We start from the raw sequence: 20,000 nt of genomic DNA on the forward strand, positions 1-20,000 counted from the left end.
GGATTTTTTTTACAAATTATCATTGAAAGACAGGGCCCTGAAAAAGGGATGTTTCTTTTTTTGCTGAGTTTGTGTATGTGACCAATAACATTTGATTTGATTTGGAAAGGCACATACAGTGCCCTGCGAAATTATTCGGCCCCCTTGAACTTTGCGACCTTTTGCCACATTTCAGGCTTCAAACATAAAGATATAAAACTGTATTTTTTTGATGAAGAATCAACAACAAGTGGGACACAATCATGAAGTGGAACGACATTTATTGGATATTTCAAACCTTTTTAACAAATCAAAAACTCAAAAATTGGGCGTGCAAAATTATTCTAAATGCTTGTGTTTCTAGCTCCAACAGTGCAGTAATATCTAACTAAATGCTTGTGTTTCTAGCTCCATCAGTGCAGTAGTATCCTAACAATTCACAACAATACACACAAATCTAATATTATAGTAATGGAATTAAGAAACATATCAATATTAGGATGAATTTGACTAAAATGCAGTAGAATACAATACAGTATATGTAATGAGTAAAGCAGTATGTTAACATGATGTAAACATTATTAAAGTGACTAGTGATTATATGTATAGTCTATGTATATGGGGCAGCAGCCTCTAAGGTGCAGGGTTGAGTAACCAGGTGGTAGCCGGTTAGTGATGGCTATTTAACAGTCTGATGGCTTTAAGATATAAGCTGTTTTTCAGCCTTTCGGTCCCAGCTTCGATGCACCTGTACTGACTTTGCCTTCTGGATGATAGCGGGGTGAACAGGCAGTGGCTCGGGTGGTTGTGGTCCTTGATCTTTTTGGCCTTCCATTGACATCGGGTGGTGTAGGTGTCCTGGAGGGCAGGTAGTTTGCCCCCGGTGATGCGTTGTGCAGACCTCACTACCCTCTGGAGAGCCTTACGGTTATGGGCGGAGCAGCTGCCGTACCAGGCGGTGATACAGCCCGACAGGATGCTCTCAATTGTGCATCTGTAAAAGTTTGTCAGGGTTTTAGGTGACAAGCCAAATTTCTACAGCCTCCTGAGGTTGAAGAGGCACTGTTGCGCCTTCTTCATCATCATCAATCATCACACTGTCTGTGTGGATTGTCATATCGTCAGTTATGTGTACACCACGGAACGTAAAGCTTTGTTGATGTTGAGGGAGAGGTTGTTGTCCTGGCACCTCTACACCAGGGCTCTCACCACCTCCCTGTAGGCTGTCTTGTCCCTGTTGGTAATCAGGACTACTATGGTTGTCGTCTGAAAACTTGATGATTGAGTTGGAGGTGTGTGTGGCCACGCAGTCATGGGTGAACAGGGAGTACAGGAGAGGGCTGAGAACGCACCCTTGTGGGGCCCCAGTGTTGAGGATCAGCGAAGTGGAGGTGTTGTTTCCTACCTTCACCACCTGGGGGCGGTCCGTCAGGAAGTCCAGGACCCAGTTGCACAAGGCGGGGTTCCCCGAGCGTAATGATGAGCTGAAAAACAGCTTCTATCTCAAGGACATCAGACTGTTAAATAGCCATCAGTAGCCAGCAATCCACCCGGTTACTCAACCCTGCACCTTAGAGGCTGCTGCCCTAGATACATATAGACTTAAAATCACTGGCCACTTTAATAATGGAACACTAGTCACTTTAATAATGTTTACACACTGCTTTACTCATCTCATATGTATATACTGTATTATATTCACTACACGCAACATAACATCTGCTAAATATGGGTATGTGACCAATACAATTTGATTTGATTTGATTTTCTCTCCCTCTCGCTTCTCTTCATCACTATTCATTATCAGATGTTCTAGAATCCTCCGTGTCTCACGGCAGAGAGTAGGCAGCTGATTCTGATTCCATGTATGCATCCCAAAAGGCACGCCTATTCGCTGTATATTGCATTACTTTTGACAAGGACCCATAGGGTCCAAGGTTGTGCACTATACAAGTCATTTGAAACACACACATTCTGTCTGTGTTCTGTTTTGTCCTCCTGGGCGCGCGCCCCCTTGATGATGAGAAGGAGGTGAGGCGAGGCCCCTCTCCTCTTGTGTCCTCTTGTCTCCTCTCCTCTACTCTCCTTTCCTCTAATCTCCTCTCCTCTAATGTCCTTTCCTCTCCTTTCCTCTCCTCTCCCCTCTTCTAATCTCCTCTCTTCTCTTTTCCCCTCCCCTCCCCTCCCATCACTTCCTCTCATCTCCCCTTCCTCTCCTCTCATCTAATCTGCTCTCATCTCACCTCCCCTAATCTCCTCTGCTCTCCTCTAATCTCCTCTCCTCTCCCGTCCTCTAATCTCCCCTCCCTTAATCCCCTCCCCTCCCCTCCCCTCCCCTCTCCTCTCCTCTCCTCTCCTCTCCTCTCCTCTCCTCTCCTCTCCTCTCCTCTCCTCTCCTCTCCTCTCCTCTCCTCTCCTCTCCTCTCCTCTCCTCTCTACACATCTAATATCCAGTATAGACCCTGGTAGTGTTCCTGTCCCAGTATAGACCCTGGTAGTGTTCCTATTCCAGTATAGACCCTGGTAGTGTTCCTATTCCAGTATAGACCCTGGTAGTGTTTATATTCCAGTATAGACCCTGGTAGTGTTCCTGTCCCAGTATAGACCCTGGTATTGTTTATATTCCAGAATAGACCCTGGTAGTATTCCTATTCCATTATAGATCCTGGTAGTGTTCCTTTTCCAGTATAGACCCTGGTAGTGTTCCTATTCCATTATAGACCCTGGTAGTGTTCCTATTCCATTATAGACCCTGGTAGTGTTCCTATTCCAGTATAGACCCTGGTAGTGTTCCTAGTCCATTATAGACCCTGGTAGTATTCCTATTCCACATAGCATTATCAGAGCAGAATAGGAAGGTGATTATCGGTATTGTGTGCAGAGAAGATATAATGAGTACTATCAATCGCAGAGAGAGAGAGAGAGAGAGAGAGAGACTGCCATATCTAACTGGGTGAAATTCCACAGTGTGCCATCAGAGCAGCAAGATTTGTGACCTGTTGCCACGAGAAAAGGGCAACCAGTGAAGAACAAACACCATTGTAAATACAACCCATATTTATGCTTATTTATTTCTCTTGTGTCCTTTAACTATTTGTACATTGTTACAACACTGTATATTTATATATAATGACATTTGTAATGTCTTTATTGTTTGAAACTTCTGTATGTGTAATGTTTACTGTTAATTTTTGTAGTTTATTTAACTTTATATATTATCCACCTCACTTGCTTTGGCAATGTTAACACATGTTTCCCATGCCAATAAAACTCTTGAATTGAATTGAATTGAGAGATAGAGAGAGAGAGAGAGAGAGAGAGAGAGAGAGAGAGAGAGAGAGAGAGAGAGAGAGAGAGAGAGAGAGAGAGAGAGAGAGAGAGAGAGAGAGAGAGAGAGAGAGAGAGAGAGAGAGAGAGAGAGGGATCTCAGAACTGAGGCTGATGGACTGAAATGATCACTCTCTCTCTCTTTTCCTGACCTGCTCTTTGCTCTTTCTCTCTCTTCCTCCCAATCTGTCCCTTCTCTATCTCTCTTCCCATTCAATCACAAGCTCTCTCCTCTCACCATCTTCATCTCTCTCACTACTTTCTCTCTCGCTGTCGTCTGTTTTTGAGGGATGTGACAGGGTTCTCTGTGCTGTACACTGCTGTGGTTTGAAATTGGCAATTTGTAATGTACATAAACTGAATGTGTAAATGATAAAGTCCTTGTCTCCCCCAGGTGGATCTCCATGTCCTGAAGGTGTTGACGGGTATCGCTACCCAGGGGAGCGGTGTCCAAGGAAACCCAGAAGTCCTACTACGTCATCACCTTTAAGCTGGAGGTCAGCACCAACGGAGAGGACTGGATGGTCTACCGATACGGCAAGAACCACAAGGTAGGACACGGAGACACGCAGAGACACGCTGAGACACGCTGAGACACGCTGAGACACACAGAGACACGCTGAGACACACTGAGACACACTGAGACACGCTGAGACACACTGAGACACGCAGAGACACGCTGAGACACACTGAGACACGCTGAGACACGCTGAGACACGCTGAGACACGCAGAGACACGCTGAGACACGCTGAGACACACAGAGACACGCTGAGACACACGGTTACCTGGCCATAAAGCCAAGGTTACCTGACAGACCAGAACAAGGTTACCTGACAGACCAAAACAAGGTTACCTGACAGACCAGAACAAGGTTACCTGACAGACCAGAACAAGGTACAGACCAGAACGAGGTTACCTGACAGACCAGAACAAGGTACAGACCAGAACAAGGTTACCTGTCAGACCAGAACAAATGGTATTCTCTGTGTGTTTTAAATCAGCCTGCTATTCATCATCCCACTGTGGTAGCTGTCACTATCACCTGTACAATACACACACACACAGACAGACACAGACACAGACACAGAGCATGGGACTGTGAGGCTACGGTGCTAGTAGAGCTGTTATTGGTCCCGGAGAGGAAAGGAGAGGAGAGGAGAGGTAGGTTTTTCCCTCTCCCTCTCCCTCTCCCTGTTAGTGGGTACGTGTGTTTGTCCTGTGGTTGTACATGGCATATCCATCACACACAGAGAGGCCTCTGGGATGTCCCGGCTGTAATGTATTCCACTTCCTGCCTTTGACAAGCCCTCAGTTTCCTTCAGATCCAATGCTGCAGGGAGAAACCAAAGACACAGACTAGCCACGAATGCTCTCCCAGAGCACCAAGTGTCCCACAAAGCCTCTAGTCCTCTCCCAGACTTAAAATCTAGATTGATGGATAACTTCATGCTATACGTGTGGGAACAAAAGTATGACAGCTTTTGATTAGATTTGTGCTTGGAGGCTGTGAGGACATATACTGTACAGGGTTAAAGGGGACGATCATTGACCAGTAGGAAGAAGAACATTGAGTGAAAGCCAGACATGTTAAAAGGGAGAGAAGATTGAGTAGATTAGATAGATTTAAGGTTTTGATTAGGAGGGCTGTCTGTAAAGATATTTAAACATTTGATAGATTGAGTAGATTTGGATTACGACGGACTGTGGCTGTGAAAACATACAGTATGTAGGTTGAAAGGGACAGTGACCCATGCAGGGCAGGGCCACAGAGCCACAGAGCCACAGGGCCACAGAGCCACAGAGCCACAGAGCCACAGGGCCACAGAGCCACAGGGCCACAGAGCCACAGAGCCACAGGGTCACAGAGCCACAGAGCCACAGAGCCACAGGGCCACAGAGCCACAGGGCCACAGAGCCACATGGCCACAGGGCCACAGAGCCACAGAGCCACAGAGCCACATGGCCACATGGCGACAGAGCCACAGAGCCACATGGCCACAGAGCCACATGGCCACAGAGCCACATGGCCACAGAGCCACAGAGCCACAGGGCCACATGGCCACAGAGCCACAGAGCCACATGGCCACATGGCCACAGAGCCACAGAGCTACAGAGCCACATGGCCACATGGCCACAGAGCCACAGAGCCACAGGGCCACAGAGCCACAGGGCCACAGAGCCACAGGGCCACAGGGCCACAGAGCCACAGAGCCACAGGGCCACAGAGCCACAGGGCCACAGAGCCACATGGCCACAGAGCCACAGAGCCACATGGCCACATGGCCACATGGCGACAGAGCCACAGAGCCACATGGCCACAGAGCCACATGGCCACAGAGCCACATGGCCACAGAGCCACATGGCCACAGAGCCACAGAGCCACAGAGCTACAGAGCCACATGGCCACATGGCCACAGAGCCACAGAGCCACATGGCCACATGGCCACAGAGCCACAGAGCGTCATGGCCATAGAGCCACAGAGCCACATGGCCACAGAGCCACAGGGCCATCATCTATATATATATATATTTATATATAAACTGACTATACAAAACATTAAGAACACCTGCTCTTTCCATGACAGACTGACCAGGTGAAAGCTATGATCCCTTATTGACGTCACGTGTTAAATCCACTCCAATCAGTGTAGATGAAGAGGAGGCGACGGGTTAAATCCACTCCAATCAGTGTAGATGAAGAGGAGGAGACGGGTTAAATCCACTCCAATCAGTGTAGATGAAGAGGAGGAGACGGGTTTAAATCCACTCCAATCAGTGTAGATGAAGGGGAGGAGACGGGTTGAAGAAGGATTTTAAAGCCTTGAGACAACTGAGACATGGATTGTGTACGTGTGCCATTCAGAAGGTGAATGGGTAAGACAACAGATTGAAGTGCCTTTGAACGGGGTCTGGTAGTAGGTACCAGGTGCACCGGTTTGTGGTCAAGAACTGCAATGCTGCTGGGTTTTCACTCTCAACAGTTTCCTGTGTGTATCAAGAATGGTCCACCACCCAAAGGACATCCAGCCAACTTGATACAACTGTGGGAAGCATTAGTCAGCATGGACCAGCATTCCTGTGGAACGCAGGGAGGTAGGTGGTGGTGGGGAGGGAGGTGGGGAGGGGTGAGGGAGGTGGGGAGGGGTGAGGGAGGTGGGAGGTGGGGAGGGAGGTGGGGGGAGGGGTGTGGGAGGTGGGGAGGGGTGAGGGAGGTGGGAGGTGGGGAGGGAGGTGGGGAGGGGTGTGGGAGGGGTGAGGGAGGTGGGGAGGGGTGAGGGAGAGTGGGGAGGGTTGAGGGAGGTGGGAGGTGGGGAGGGAGGGGAGGGTGTGGGAGGGTGGGGAGGGGTGAGGGAGGTGGGAGGTGGGGAGGGGTGTGGGAGGGGTGAGGGAGGTGGGATGTGGGGAGGGAGGTGGGAGGGGTGATGACTAGTGTAAAACAACAATAATGACAGAGCTGTGTGGGACCCACTGTTCCCCAAATCTGACTTTAAAGCTCACCTTTGGTGCCCAAGCAGTTTCCAGACATAAATATTAAGTCTATCCTGCAGAGGCTAGCTAGCCCTCTGACAGGGGGAGATATATATTAAGTCTATCCTGCAGAGACTAGCTAGCCCTCTGACAGGGGGAGATATATATTAAGTCTATCCTGCAGAGGCTAGCTAGCCCTCTGACAGGGGGAGATATATATTAAGTCTATCCTGCAGAGACTAGCTAGCCCTCTGACAGGGGGAGATATACGCACCGTTCAAAAGTTTGGGGTCACTTAGAAATGTCCTTGTCTTTGAAAGAAAGCACATTTTTTGTCCATTAAAATAACATAAAAGAACACCAGTCTCAACGTCAACAGTGAAGATGCGACTCTGAGATGGCTTCTATGCAGACTTGTAAAGAAAAAAGACTTTACGGCGAAAGCACACCATGCGATTATGTTAGGTCAGCGCCTAGTCACAGAAAACCATACAGCCATTTTCCAACCAAGGAGCGGTGTCACAAAAGTCAGAAATAGCATTAAAATTAATCACTTACCTTTGATGATCTTCATCAGATGGCACTCCCAGGTCTCCATGTTAAACAATAAATGTTTGTTTTGCTCGATAAAGTCCATCATTTATGTCCAAATATGTCCTTTTTGTTCACGCGTTTAGTCCAGTAATCCAAATGTACAATGCGCAGGCACTAAGTCCAGATGAAAAAGTTTTAAAAAAGCACTCCCAAGAATCCCAGTTCAACAATAAATGACTGATTTGTTCCATAAAGTTCCATAAAGTCCATCCTTTATGTTCAAATAGCCACGTTGTTAACGTGTTCAGCCCAGTAATCCATCTTCATGAGGCGCGAGCACTACGTCCAGACAAAAACTCGAAAAATTCCATTACAGGTCGTAGAAACATGTCAAACTATGTATGGAATCAATCTTTAGGATGTTTTATCATAAATCTTCAATAATATTCCAACCGGACAATTCCTTTGTCTGTAGAAATTAAACGGAGCTCGCACTCACCTCCGCATGCGTGACTTAGCTCATGGCATTCAGCCAGACCCCTGATTCAAACAGCTCTTATTCGCTCCCCCTTCATAGTAGAAGCCTGAAACAACATTCTAAAGACTGTTGACATCTAGTGGGAGCCTTAGGAAGTGCAATATGACTCCATAGACACTGTATATTGGATAGGAAATCACTTGAAAAACTACAAACCTCAGATTTCCCACTTCCTGGTTGGATTTTTCTCAGGTTTTTGCCTGCCATAGAGTGTTTTCTATCCAAATCTACTAATAATATGCATATTCTATCGTCTGGGCTTTTCATCTGGACGTCAAAATACTGCCCCCTACCCCAAAGAAGTTTTAAGATGGGCAAAAGAAGAAAACAATCACAGTCTAGCAGGCGTCAGACCACCTCCTACCTCCCCTCTCCTACCTTCCCTCTCCTACCTTCTCTCCTACCTTCTCTCCTACCTCCCCTCTCCTACCTCCCCTCTCCTACCTCCCCTCTCCTACCTCCCCTCTCCTACCCATTAGAATAGAAAACAGGAACACAGTACATAACAATAACCAGGCTATATACAAGGAGTACCAGTACCGAGTCAATGAACAGGTGTACGAGGTATTTGAAGAAATATGTACATGTAGGTAGAAGAAGGCCAGCATCCCGGAGTCGCCTCTTCACTGTTGACGTTGAGCCTGGTGTTTTGCGGGTACTATTTCATGAAGCTGCCAGTTGAGGACTTGTGAGGCGTCTGTTTCTCAAACTAGACACTCTAATGCATCTTGCTCAGTTGTGCACCAGGGCCTCCCACTCCTCTTTCTATTCTGGTTGGAGACAGTTTGTGTTGTTCTGTGAAGGGAGTAGAACACAGCATTGTACGAGATCTTCAGTTTCTTCTTTGCAATTTCTCACATGGAATAGCCTTCATTTCTCAGAAGAAGAATAGACTGACGAGTTTCAGAAGAAATGTCTTTGTTTCTAGCCATTTGAGCCCGTAATCAAACCCACAAAGGTTGATCCTCTTCTTCTCTTCTACACATTCTATATCTATCTATTCTTCTCTTCTGCACCTCTTCAACATTCTATATCTATCTCTTCTTCGCTTGTTCTCTTCTACATCTCTTCAACATTCTATATCTATCACTTCTTCTCTTCTAGATCTTTTCAGTGTTTTATAGTGGTCTGTGACTAGCTTGAGCCAAGTCATCTTCACTCTCTTCCTTCCTGAATCTCTCTACACTCCTCCCCCTTCCTCCTCCCTCATCCTCTCCTCCTCTCCTCTTCCTTCCTGGATCTCTCCTCCCCCTCCCCTCTACCCCCTCTCTCCTCCCTAAGCTGCGTTCCATTTTTTTCCCAAGAAAGACATATGAGAAAGCAATCAGAGTGGAGGCAGGGCAATTTATGTTGTTTTTACAAAAGTTATTTTGCAACAAAATATAAAACGTTTTTGGTGCTTGGAGGTGACAGCCAAAATGAACGGCCGTACATTGGACTAATGCTGCTTTTTACTGGCTGTTACAGGATTTATTGTGAAACAGGCTTCACACATGCACACATACAAACAAACACACACTTCTCCTTACATCCATCCATGTGACAGAAAGTCTGTAGAAACACAGCCATTGTCACAGAACATTATGTTGATTTGTAACATAGTTAAAAATGCCATTAAAGCTATGTTATATTGAACCATATGGTGAGAGAGAGAGAGAGAGAGAGAGACAGAGAGAGAGAGAGAGAGACAGAGAGAGAGAGAGACAGAGAGAGAGAGAGAGAGAGAGAGAGAGAGAGGGAGGGAGAGGGAGAGGGAGCGGGAAAGAGGGACAGAGAGAGAGAGACAGAGAGAGAGGGAGAGGGAGAGAGAGAGAGGGAGAGAGAGAGAGAGAGAGAGAGAGTGAGGAGAGAGGGAGGAGAGAGAGAGAGAGAGAGAAGACAGAGAGAGAGAGAGAAGAGAGAGAGAGAGAGAGAGAAGAGAGAGAGAAGAGAGAAGAGAGAGAGAGAGAGAGAGAGAGAGAGAGAGAAGAGAGAGAGAGACAGAGAGGAGAGAGAGAGGGAGAGGGAGCGGGAGAGAGAGAGAGAGACAGAGAGAGAGAGAGAGAGAGAGGAGAGGAGAGAGAGAGAGAGAGAGAGTGAGAGAGAATACAATAGTTATGCATGGAACTATAGACAAACCATGCAATAATCTGAGAACGGCGCTCAAAAAAAATAAAATAGATTCATGTTGGAGTCAACAGAAATCAGAAATAACATTATAAATATTCACTTACCTTTGATGATCTTCATCAGAATGCACCCCCAGGAATCCCAGTTCCACCATAAATGTTTGATTTGTTCGATAAAGTTCATAATTTATGTCCAAATAGCTTCTTTTGTTTGGGCGTTTAGTACACAAACCCAAACGCGCGTTCAGGTCCAGCCGAACGTCGGACAAAAAGTTCAAAAAGTGATATTACAGGTCGTCGAAACTTGTCAAACTAAGTATAGAATCAGTCTTTAGGATGTTTTTATCATAAATCTTCAATTACGTTCCGACCTGAGAATTCCTGTAGAAAAGCAAAGGAACGCAGCTCCCTCATGTGAAATGCACGTGACTAGCGCGTGGCTCTCTGCCAGACCTCTCTCATTCCCCTCACAGGAAGCCTCAAACAAGTTTCTAAAGACTGTCAACATCTAGTGGAAGCCGTAGGAAGTGCAACATAACCAATATTCCACTGTATATTTAATAGGGGCTGAGTTGAAAACCTACAAGCCTCAGATTTCCCCACTTCCTGTTTGGATTTATTCTCAGGTTTTTGCCTGTCATATGAGTTCTGTTATACTCACAGACATCATTCAAACAGTTTTAGAAACTTCAGAGTGTTTTATATCCAATACCACTAATAATATGCATACTGGGACTGAGGAGCCTTTTTCTCTGGGCACCTTTCATCCAAGCTACTCAATACTGCCCCTGCAGCCATATGAAGTTAACAGGAATATGGAGCCTGGAAAGTTCTGGAAAAGAACAACAGAGTTGTTGAATGTAGACGACACCTCGTTCTCTCCTCATCTGTTCTGTCATTTCTCAGTTCCCGAGAGAGGATGGTTTCTAGAATTGAAGAAGTGTCCTCTTTCTAAATGGAACGGAATGGTCAATATTTCCATCAACTCTGTTCCTCTTTTGTGACTAAGAAAGACTTTCTCTTCTACTTCGGGTTGTGTGGTCTTCCCTGACTCATAACATGGTGACAGAGATACAGTGGGGCAAAAAAGTATTTAGTCAGCCACCAATTGTGCAAGTTCTCCTACTTAAAAAGATGAGAGAGGCCTGTAATTTTCATCATAGGTACACTTCAACTATGACAGACAAAATGAAAAAAAAATCCAGAAAATCACATTGTAGGATTTTTAATGATTTTATTTGCAAATTATGGTGGAAAATAAGTATTTGGTCACCTACAAAAGTTTATCTCAATACAAGGTTATATACCCTTTGTTGGCAATGACAGAGGTCAAACGTTTTCAGTAAGTCTTCACAAGGTTTTCACACACTGTTGCTGGTATTTTGGCCCATTCCTCCATGCAGATCTCCTCTAGAGCAGTGATGTTTTGGGGCTGTTGCTGGGGAACACGGACTTTCAACTCCCTCCAAAGACTTTCTATGGGGTTGAGATCTGGAGACTGGCTAGGCTACTCCAGGACCTTGAAATGCTTCTTACGAAGCCACTCCTTCGTTGCCCAGGCGGTATGTTTGGGATCATTGTCATGCTGAAAGACCCAGCCACGTTTCATCTTCAATGCCCTTGCTGATGGAAGGAGGTTTTCACTCAAAATCTCACATACATGGCCCCATTCATTCTTTCCTTTACACGGATCAGTCGTCCTGGTCCTTTTGCAGAAAAACAGCCCCAAAGCATGATGTTTCCACCCCCATGCTTCACAGTAGGTATGGTGTTCTTTGGATGCAACTCAGCATTCTTTGTCCTCCAAACATGACGAGTTGAGTTTTTTGTTGGCAATGTTTTCTATAAGTCTTCACATCTTTTTAAGTGGGAGAACTTGCACAATTGGCTGACTAAATTATTTTTTGCCCCACTGTAGGTGTGTACATGAGGCACAGCGTGAGCTATGCCGTGAGCGACATCATGAGCATATCTGTCAGAAAATATAGAACTTTATCTTCAATTTCCGTAAAGCTTTTTTAGGGAATTATAACCCTGTGTCCTCTCTGGTAACCCAGGACAGGGACAATATGGCTGGGGACTTCTCTGTCCTCTCTGATAACCTAGGACAGGGACAACATGGCTGGGGACTTCTCTGTCCTCTCTGGTAACCCAGGACAGGGACAACATGGCTGGGGCCTTCTCTGTCCTCTCTGGTAACCCAGGACAGGGACAACATGGCTGGGGCCTTCTCTGTCCTCTCTGGTAACCCAGGACAGGGACAACATGGCTGGGGCCTCTTTAACCTAGCACAGGGTCATCTCTGCCAGTAACAGCAGCATGGCTGGGCCTCACTAGACTGTGTGACTGGCTGGCTGGCTGGCTGGTTGGCTGGTTGGCTGGGTCTCACTAGGCAATTTCCGTAAAGCTTTTTTAGGGAATTATAACCCTGTGTCCTCTCTGGTAACCCAGGACAGGGACAATATGGCTGGGGACTTCTCTGTCCTCTCTGATAACCTAGGACAGGGACAACATGGCTGGGGACTTCTCTGTCCTCTCTGGTAACCCAGGACAGGGACAACATGGCTGGGGCCTTCTCTGTCCTCTCTGGTAACCCAGGACAGGGACAACATGGCTGGGGCCTTCTCTGTCCTCTCTGGTAACCCAGGACAGGGACAACATGGCTGGGGCCTCTTTAACCTAGCACAGGGTCATCTCTGCCAGTAACAGCAGCATGGCTGGGCCTCACTAGACTGTGTGACTGGCTGACTGGCTGGCTGGCTGGCTGGTTGGCTGGTTGGTTGGCTGGGCCTCACTAGGCTGTGTGGCTGGCTGGTTGGCTGGTTGGCTGGGCCTCACTAGGCTGTGTGACTGGCTGGCTGGTTGGCTGGGCCTCACTAGGCTGTGTGACTGGCTGGCTGGCTGGTTGGCTGGGCCTCACTAGGCTGTGTGACTGGCTGGCTGGCTGGTTGGCTGGTTGGCTGGGCCTCACTACACTGTGTGACTGGCTGTCTGGCTGGCTGGCTGGCTGGTTGGCTGTCTGGTTGGCTGGGCCTCACTAGGCTGTGTGACTGGCTGGCTGGCTGGCTGGTTGGCTGGTTGGCTGGGCCTCACTAGGCTGTGTGACTGGCTGGCTGGCTGGCTGGTTGGCTGGCTGGTTGGCTGGGCCTCACTAGGCTGTGTGACTGGCTGGCTGGTTGGCTGGACCTCACTAGGCTGTGTGACTGGCTGGCTGGCTGGTTGGCTGGCCTCACTAGGCTGTGTGACTGGCTGGCTGGCTGGTCATCCACTGGTCTCCAACAACCTATGAGAGGTCACAGGTTCACACAGACCAGACAGGGTGCTGCTGGATTAGAGACAGGCTTCAGTTCAGCAACATCATCAGATTTCCCCCCAGCAAGGCAGACCCAGGGGAACAGCCTCTTACAGGCTGGCTGGCTGAATGTTCGCTGGCTCTATGCAGGATCTTAACAGGCTGTCTCAGAGCTGTTCCCCCCAGTCCCCCCTCCTGTCCCCCAGCCCGGCACCTTGGAGACAGCCAGCTGGAACCAGCTCCTACTGTTAACATCTTCATCTGGAGCCAGAGCGAGAGAGAGAGGGGGGAAGCAAGAGGGAGGAGAGGGGAAGGAGCCGACCATGCCGAGAGAGAGGGGTGAAGCAAGAGGGAAGAGAAGGGTAGGCGCCGGCCATGCCGAGAGAGAAAGACAAGAGGGAGAAGAGGGATAGACACCGGCCATGCCGAGAGAGAAAGACAAGAGAGAGGAGAGGGGAAGGAGCCGGCCATGCCGAGAGAGAGAGACAAGAGAGAGGAGAGGGGAAGGAGCCGGCCATGCCGAGAGAGAGGGGTGAAGCAAGAGGGAGGAGAGGGGTAGGCGCCGGCCATGCCGAGAGAGAGGGGTAAAGCAAGAGGGAGGAGAGGGGAAGGAGCCGGCCATGCCGAGAGAGAGAGACAAGAGAGAGGAGAGGGGAAGGCGCCGGCCATGCCGAGAGAGAGAGACAAGAGAGAGGAGAGGGGAAGGAGCCGGCCATGCCGAGAGAGAGGGGTGACGCAAGAGGGAGGAGAGGGGTAGGCGCCGGCCATGCCGAGAGAGAGGGGTGAAGCAAGAGGGAGGAGAGGGGTAGGCGCCGGCCATGCCGAGAGAGAGAGACAAGAGAGAGGAGAGGGGAAGGCACCGGCCATGCCGAGAGAGAAAGACAAGAGAGAGGAGAGGGGAAGGTGCCGGCCATGCCGAGCGAGAGAGACAAGAGAGAGGAGAGGGGAAGGAGCCGGCCATGCCAAGAGAGACAAGAGAGAGGAGAGGGGAAGGAGCCGGCCATGCCGAGAGAGACAAGAGAGAGGAGAGGGGAAGGAGCCGGCCATGCCAAGGGAGACAAGAGAGAGGAGAGGGGAAGGAGCCGGCCATGCCGAGAGAGACAAGAGAGAGGAGAGGGGAAGGAGCCGGCCATGCCGAGAGAGAGAGACAAGAGAGAGGAGAGGGGAAGGAGCCGGCCATGCCGAGAGAGAGAGACAAGAGAGAGGAGAAAGGGGGGAAAGAAGTGGAGGAATACTGACTTCTGCAAAGCAGTGAACCATATCTCCTCTGGTGGAATCAGCTTCAACAGAAACCCGGCAGAACGAAGGCAACAGGGGGTATCGGTACTGAGTCAATGTGGAAGCTATATACAGAGGTACCAGTACAGAGTCAATGTGGAGGCTATATACAGGGGGTATCGGTACAGAGTCAATGTGGAGGCTATATACAGGGGGTACCGGTACTGAGTCAATGTGGAAGCTATATACAGGGGGTACTGGTACAGAGTCAATGTGGAGACTATATACAGGGTATTACGGTACAGAGTCAATGTGGAGACTATATACAGGGGGTACCAGTACTGAGTCAATGTGGAGGCTATATACAGGGGGTACCAGTACTGAGTCAATGTGGAGGCTATATACAGGGGTACTGGTACAGAGTCAATGTGGAGGCTATATACAGGGGGTATCGGTACAGAGTCAATGTGGAGGCTATATACAGGGGGTACCGGTACTGAGTCAATGTGGAAGCTATATACAGGGGGTACCAGTACTGAGTCAATGTGGAGGCTATATACAGGGGTACTGGTACAGAGTCAATGTGGAGGCTATATACAGGGGTACTGGTACAGAGTCAATGTGGAGGCTATATACAGGGGTACTGGTACAGAGTCAATGTGGAGACTATATACAGGGGTACTGGTACAGAGTCAATGTGGAGGCTATATACAGGGGGTATCGGTACAGAGTCAATGTGGAGGCTATATACAGGGGGTACCGGTACAGAGTCAATGTGGAGGCTATATACAGGGGTACTGGTACAGAGTCAATGTGGAGGCTATATACAGGGTGTACCGGTTCCAAGTTAATGTGGAGACTATATACAGGGGGTGCCGGTTCTGAGTCAATGTGGAGGCTATATACAGGGGTACTGGTACAGAGTCAATGTTGAGGCTATATACAGGGGGTACTGGTACAGAGTCAATGTGGAGACTATATACAGGGTATTACGGTACAGAGTCAATGTGGAGGCTATATACAGGGGGTACCGGTACTGAGTCAATGTGGAAGCTATATACAGGGGGTACCGGTACAGAGTCAATGTGGAGGCTATATACAGGGGGTACCGGTACAGAGTCAATGTGGAGACTATATACAGGGGGTACCGGTGTAGAGTCAATGTGGAGGCTATATACAGGGTGTACTGGTTCCAAGTTAATGTGGAGACTATATACAGGGGGTGCCGGTTCCGAGTCAATGTACAGGTTAGTAGAGGTAATATGTAGGTCGGGGTAAAGTGAACAGCGAGAAGCAGCAGTGTAATAAAGGGGGGTCAATGTAAATAGTCCGGAGGCCATTTGATTAGCTGTTCAGGAGTCTTATGGCTTGGGGGTAGAAGCTGTTAAGAAGCCTTTTGGACCTAGACTTGGCGCTTCGGTACTGGGCCTCACTAGGCTGTGTGACTGGCTGGCTGGCTGGCTGGCTGGCTGTGTGACTGGCTGGCTGGCTGGCTGCTTGCCGTGTTGTAGCAGAGAGAACCGTTTCTGACTTGGGGTGACTGGAATCTTTGGGCCCTTCCTCTGACACTGCCTGGTCTAGAAGTCCTGGATGACAGGACACACAGAGCTATCCCAGACAACCCTGAGACTACCACACACAGAGCTATCCCAGACAACCCTGAGACTACCACACACAGAGCTATCCCAGACAACCCTGAGACTACCACACACAGAGCTATCCCAGACAACCCTGAGACTACCACACACAGAGATATCCCAGACAACCCTGAGACTACCACACACAGAGCTATCCCAGACAACCCTGAGACTACCTCACACAGAGCTATCCCAGACAACCCTGAGACTACCACACACAGAATGATCCCAGACAACCCTGAGACTACCACACACAGAGCTATCCCAGACAACCCTGAGACTACCACACACAGAGCTATCCCAGACAACCCTGAGACTACCACACACAGAGCTACCACACACAGAGCTATCCCAGACAACCCTGAGACTACCACTCACAGAGCTACCACACACAGAGCTACCACACACAGAGCTATCCCAGACAACCCTGAGACTACCACACACAGAGCTATCCCAGACAACCCTGAGACTACCACACACAGAGCTATCCCAGACAACCCTGAGACTACCACACACAGAGCTATCCCAGACAACCCTGAGACTACCACACACAGAGCTATCCCAGACAACCCTGAGACTACCACACACAGAGCTATCCCAGACAACCCTGAGACTACCACTCACAGAGCTATCCCAGACAACCCTGAGACTACCACACACAGAGCTATCCCAGACAACCCTGAGACTACCACACACAGAGCTATCCCAGACAACCCTGAGACTACCACACACAGAGCTATCCCAGACAACCCTGAGACTATCACACACAGAGCTATCCCAGACAACCCTGAGACTACCACACACAGAGCTATCCCAGACAACCCTGAGACTACCACACACAGAGATATCCCAGACAACCCTGTGGCTACGGCCGAGAACAGGAACAAGTACCACAAGTCCTGCTACGACCTCTGCAGAGTCATCAAAACAAGCAAAAGGACAATATAGGAATAATGTGGAATCATATTACACCGGTTCTGCCGATTATGGATTACAGAGGAAGACCCAACCGTGATCTGACCAACAATGACTCTGTACCAGACAAACTCAGTGCATTTTATGCTTTCACATCAACAACATCGTGCCGGGTGTGAGGGCCGTCACCGACCCAGAGGATTCGGGGAGATCTCGCTGTCTGAAGCCGACGTGAGAAAGGTCTTTAATCAGGTCAACACCCACAAGGCCGTGGAGCCCCGACAGTATTTCAGGGCGCCTTCTCAGAGCATGTGCAGAAGAGCTGGCCGACATATTCACAGTAATTTTCACCCTCTCCTTGTCCCAGTCTGTAATCCCCATATGTTTTAAAATGACCAACATCATTCATGGCCCTTCATGCCACAGTGTCTACCGCCCGATATGACTCACATCTGTAATCAGGAAGTGCTTTGAGAGGCTGGTTAGGGCTCACATCAACTCCATCATTCCTGACACCTTGGACCCACTCCGACCCACTCCGATTTGAACCCTGAAACCTGATCACCGGTGATGATGAGACAATGACAGGGAGGAGGTCAGAGACCTGGCAGTGTGGTGCCAGAACAACAACCTCGCCCTCAATGTCAGTAAGACAAAGGAGCTGATCGTTGACTCCAGAAAACGAGGACGTCCCCATCCTAATCGACGGGGCGGACAGGAACTTCAAGTTCCTCGGTGTCCAAATCGCTAAAGACTTCAAATGGTCCAAACACACACGCACAGTCGTGAAGAAGGCGTAGCAGCGCCTCTTCCCCCTCAGGAGGTTTTTGCCCTCAAATCCTCAAAAAACTTCTTCAGCTGAGAGCCTTTTGACTGGATGCATCACTGCCTGGTATGTGGTGGTATGGCACTAGCACCGCCCTGGATCGCATGGCGCTACAGGGGAAGCCGGAACATCACTGGGGCCGAGCTCTCAGCTAACCCAAAACCCTCCATCATTCCAGTATCCCTGTCTCATTGTAAAAATGGTGTATATAGTATGGTATTAACTGACCCTGTATATAGTATGGTATTAACTGACCCTGTATATAGTATGGTATTACCTGACCCTGTATACAGTATGGTATTAACTGACCCTGTATATAGTATGGTATTAACTGACCCTGTATATAGTATGGTATTAACTGACCCTGTATATAGTATGGTATTAACTGACCCTGTATATAGTATGGTATTAACTGACCCTGTATATAGTATGGTATTAACTGACCCTGTATATAGTATGGTATTAACTGACCCTGTATATAGTATGGTATTAACTGACCCTGTATATAGTATGGTATTAACTGACCCTGTATATAGTATGGTACTAACTGACCCTGTATATAGTATGGTATTAACTGACCCTGTATATAGTATGGTATTAACTGACCCTGTATATAGTATGGTATTAACTGACCCTGTATATAGTATGGTACTAACAGCATTCAGGCAGGCACACCTTTCGCCCCACCCTAACACCCTAACTAACTAACTAACACAAACACAGTGTGGCTGACATATTCTCTAGATCGGTTTTCACACACACACACACACACACACACACACACACACACACACACACACACACACACACACACACACACACACACACACACACACACACACACACACACACACACACACACACACACACACACACACACACACACACACACACACACACACACAGGGCAAAAAGCCCTCTCTGAATTTGAGTTGGTTTAATATTGGTGTAAGGTGGTAACATAGTAAAACACAGGCCACCACAGACTGCCAGCTGGCCCCGGTGTCATTGGATCCTAGTGAGGGTCATGTTGCTTTTGTCTGTGTTCAGTGGAGTAGGACATTCCTTCCTCTCCCGTTCTCCTCTTTCCCCCGGCCTGAACCCCCGAGACAGAACTGACAAAGGCTCACGCGTCTAGTTCTGGGTGGAAGAGATGGACATATGGTACATGAGCTCGTCATGTGATTTAAATGCATAGAAATAGAATCATTGATGGAGTCCTGTTCTATTTCTTCTGTTTCTATGCATTTTAATCCGATACGATAAAAACCGGACCTAGCTCTGGTGTAGTACACTGGGGGTTCAGGGTGACTGCAACTCAATCAGCTCACACACACACACACATACATACATACACACACACACACACACACACACACACACACACACACACACACACACACACACACACACACACACACACACACACACACACACACACACACACACACACACACACACACTTTTCTCATTTAAGTGAAAAAATGGGGACATCAGAATGAAAAAAACACATTTTTCCAGCGGGACCTGTCTCATTGACCCTGTCTCTCTCCTGGGACCTGTCTCATTGACCCCGTCTCTCTCCTGTGCCCTGTCTCATTGACCCTGTCTCTCTGCTGTGCCCTGTCTCATTGACCCTGTCTCTCTCCTGTGCCCTGTCTCATTGACCCTGTCTCTCTGCTGTGCCCTGTCTCATTGACCCTGTCTCTCTGCTGTGCCCTGTCTCATTGACCCTGTCTCTCTCCTGTGCCCTGTCTCATTGACCCTGTCTCTCTCCTGTGCCCTGTCTCTCTCCTGTGCCCTGTCTCATTGACCCTGTCTCTCTCCTGTGCCCTGTCTCATTGACCCTGTCTCTCTCCTGTGCCCTGTCTCATTGACCCTGTCTCTCTCCTGTGCCCTGTCTCATTGACCCTGTCTCTCTCCTGTGCCCTGTCTCATTGACCCTGTCTCTCTCCTGTGCCCTGTCTCATTGACCCTGTCTCTCTCCTGTGCCCTGTCTCATTGACCCTGTCTCTCTCCTGTGCCCTGTCTCATTGACCCTGTCACTCTCCTGTGCCCTGCCTCATTGACCCTGTCACTCTCCTGTGCCCAGGTGTTCCATGCCAACACAGACTCGACCGAGGTGGTTCTGAACCGGATCCCCCTGCCTGTTCTGGC

At 48.7% G+C, this 20,000-nt stretch overlaps 1 protein-coding gene across 1 annotated transcript in view; it reads left to right on the top strand.

Annotated features, from left to right (window-relative positions):
- LOC109885032 (neuropilin-2) overlaps window positions 1-20,000 on the top strand; it is a 331,344-nt gene that overhangs the window by 126,039 nt on the left and 185,305 nt on the right. The window contains 3 exon segments of the mRNA XM_031801847.1: window positions 3,701-3,745; window positions 3,747-3,857; window positions 19,936-20,000. The exon segment at window positions 19,936-20,000 is cut by the window's right edge and continues 80 nt beyond it. Of these exon segments, the coding sequence (XP_031657707.1) occupies window positions 3,701-3,745; window positions 3,747-3,857; window positions 19,936-20,000 (221 nt within the window).

Source organism: Oncorhynchus kisutch, linkage group LG2 (assembly GCF_002021735.2).
Source record: "Oncorhynchus kisutch isolate 150728-3 linkage group LG2, Okis_V2, whole genome shotgun sequence".
Taxonomy (NCBI): Eukaryota; Metazoa; Chordata; class Actinopteri; order Salmoniformes; family Salmonidae; genus Oncorhynchus; species Oncorhynchus kisutch.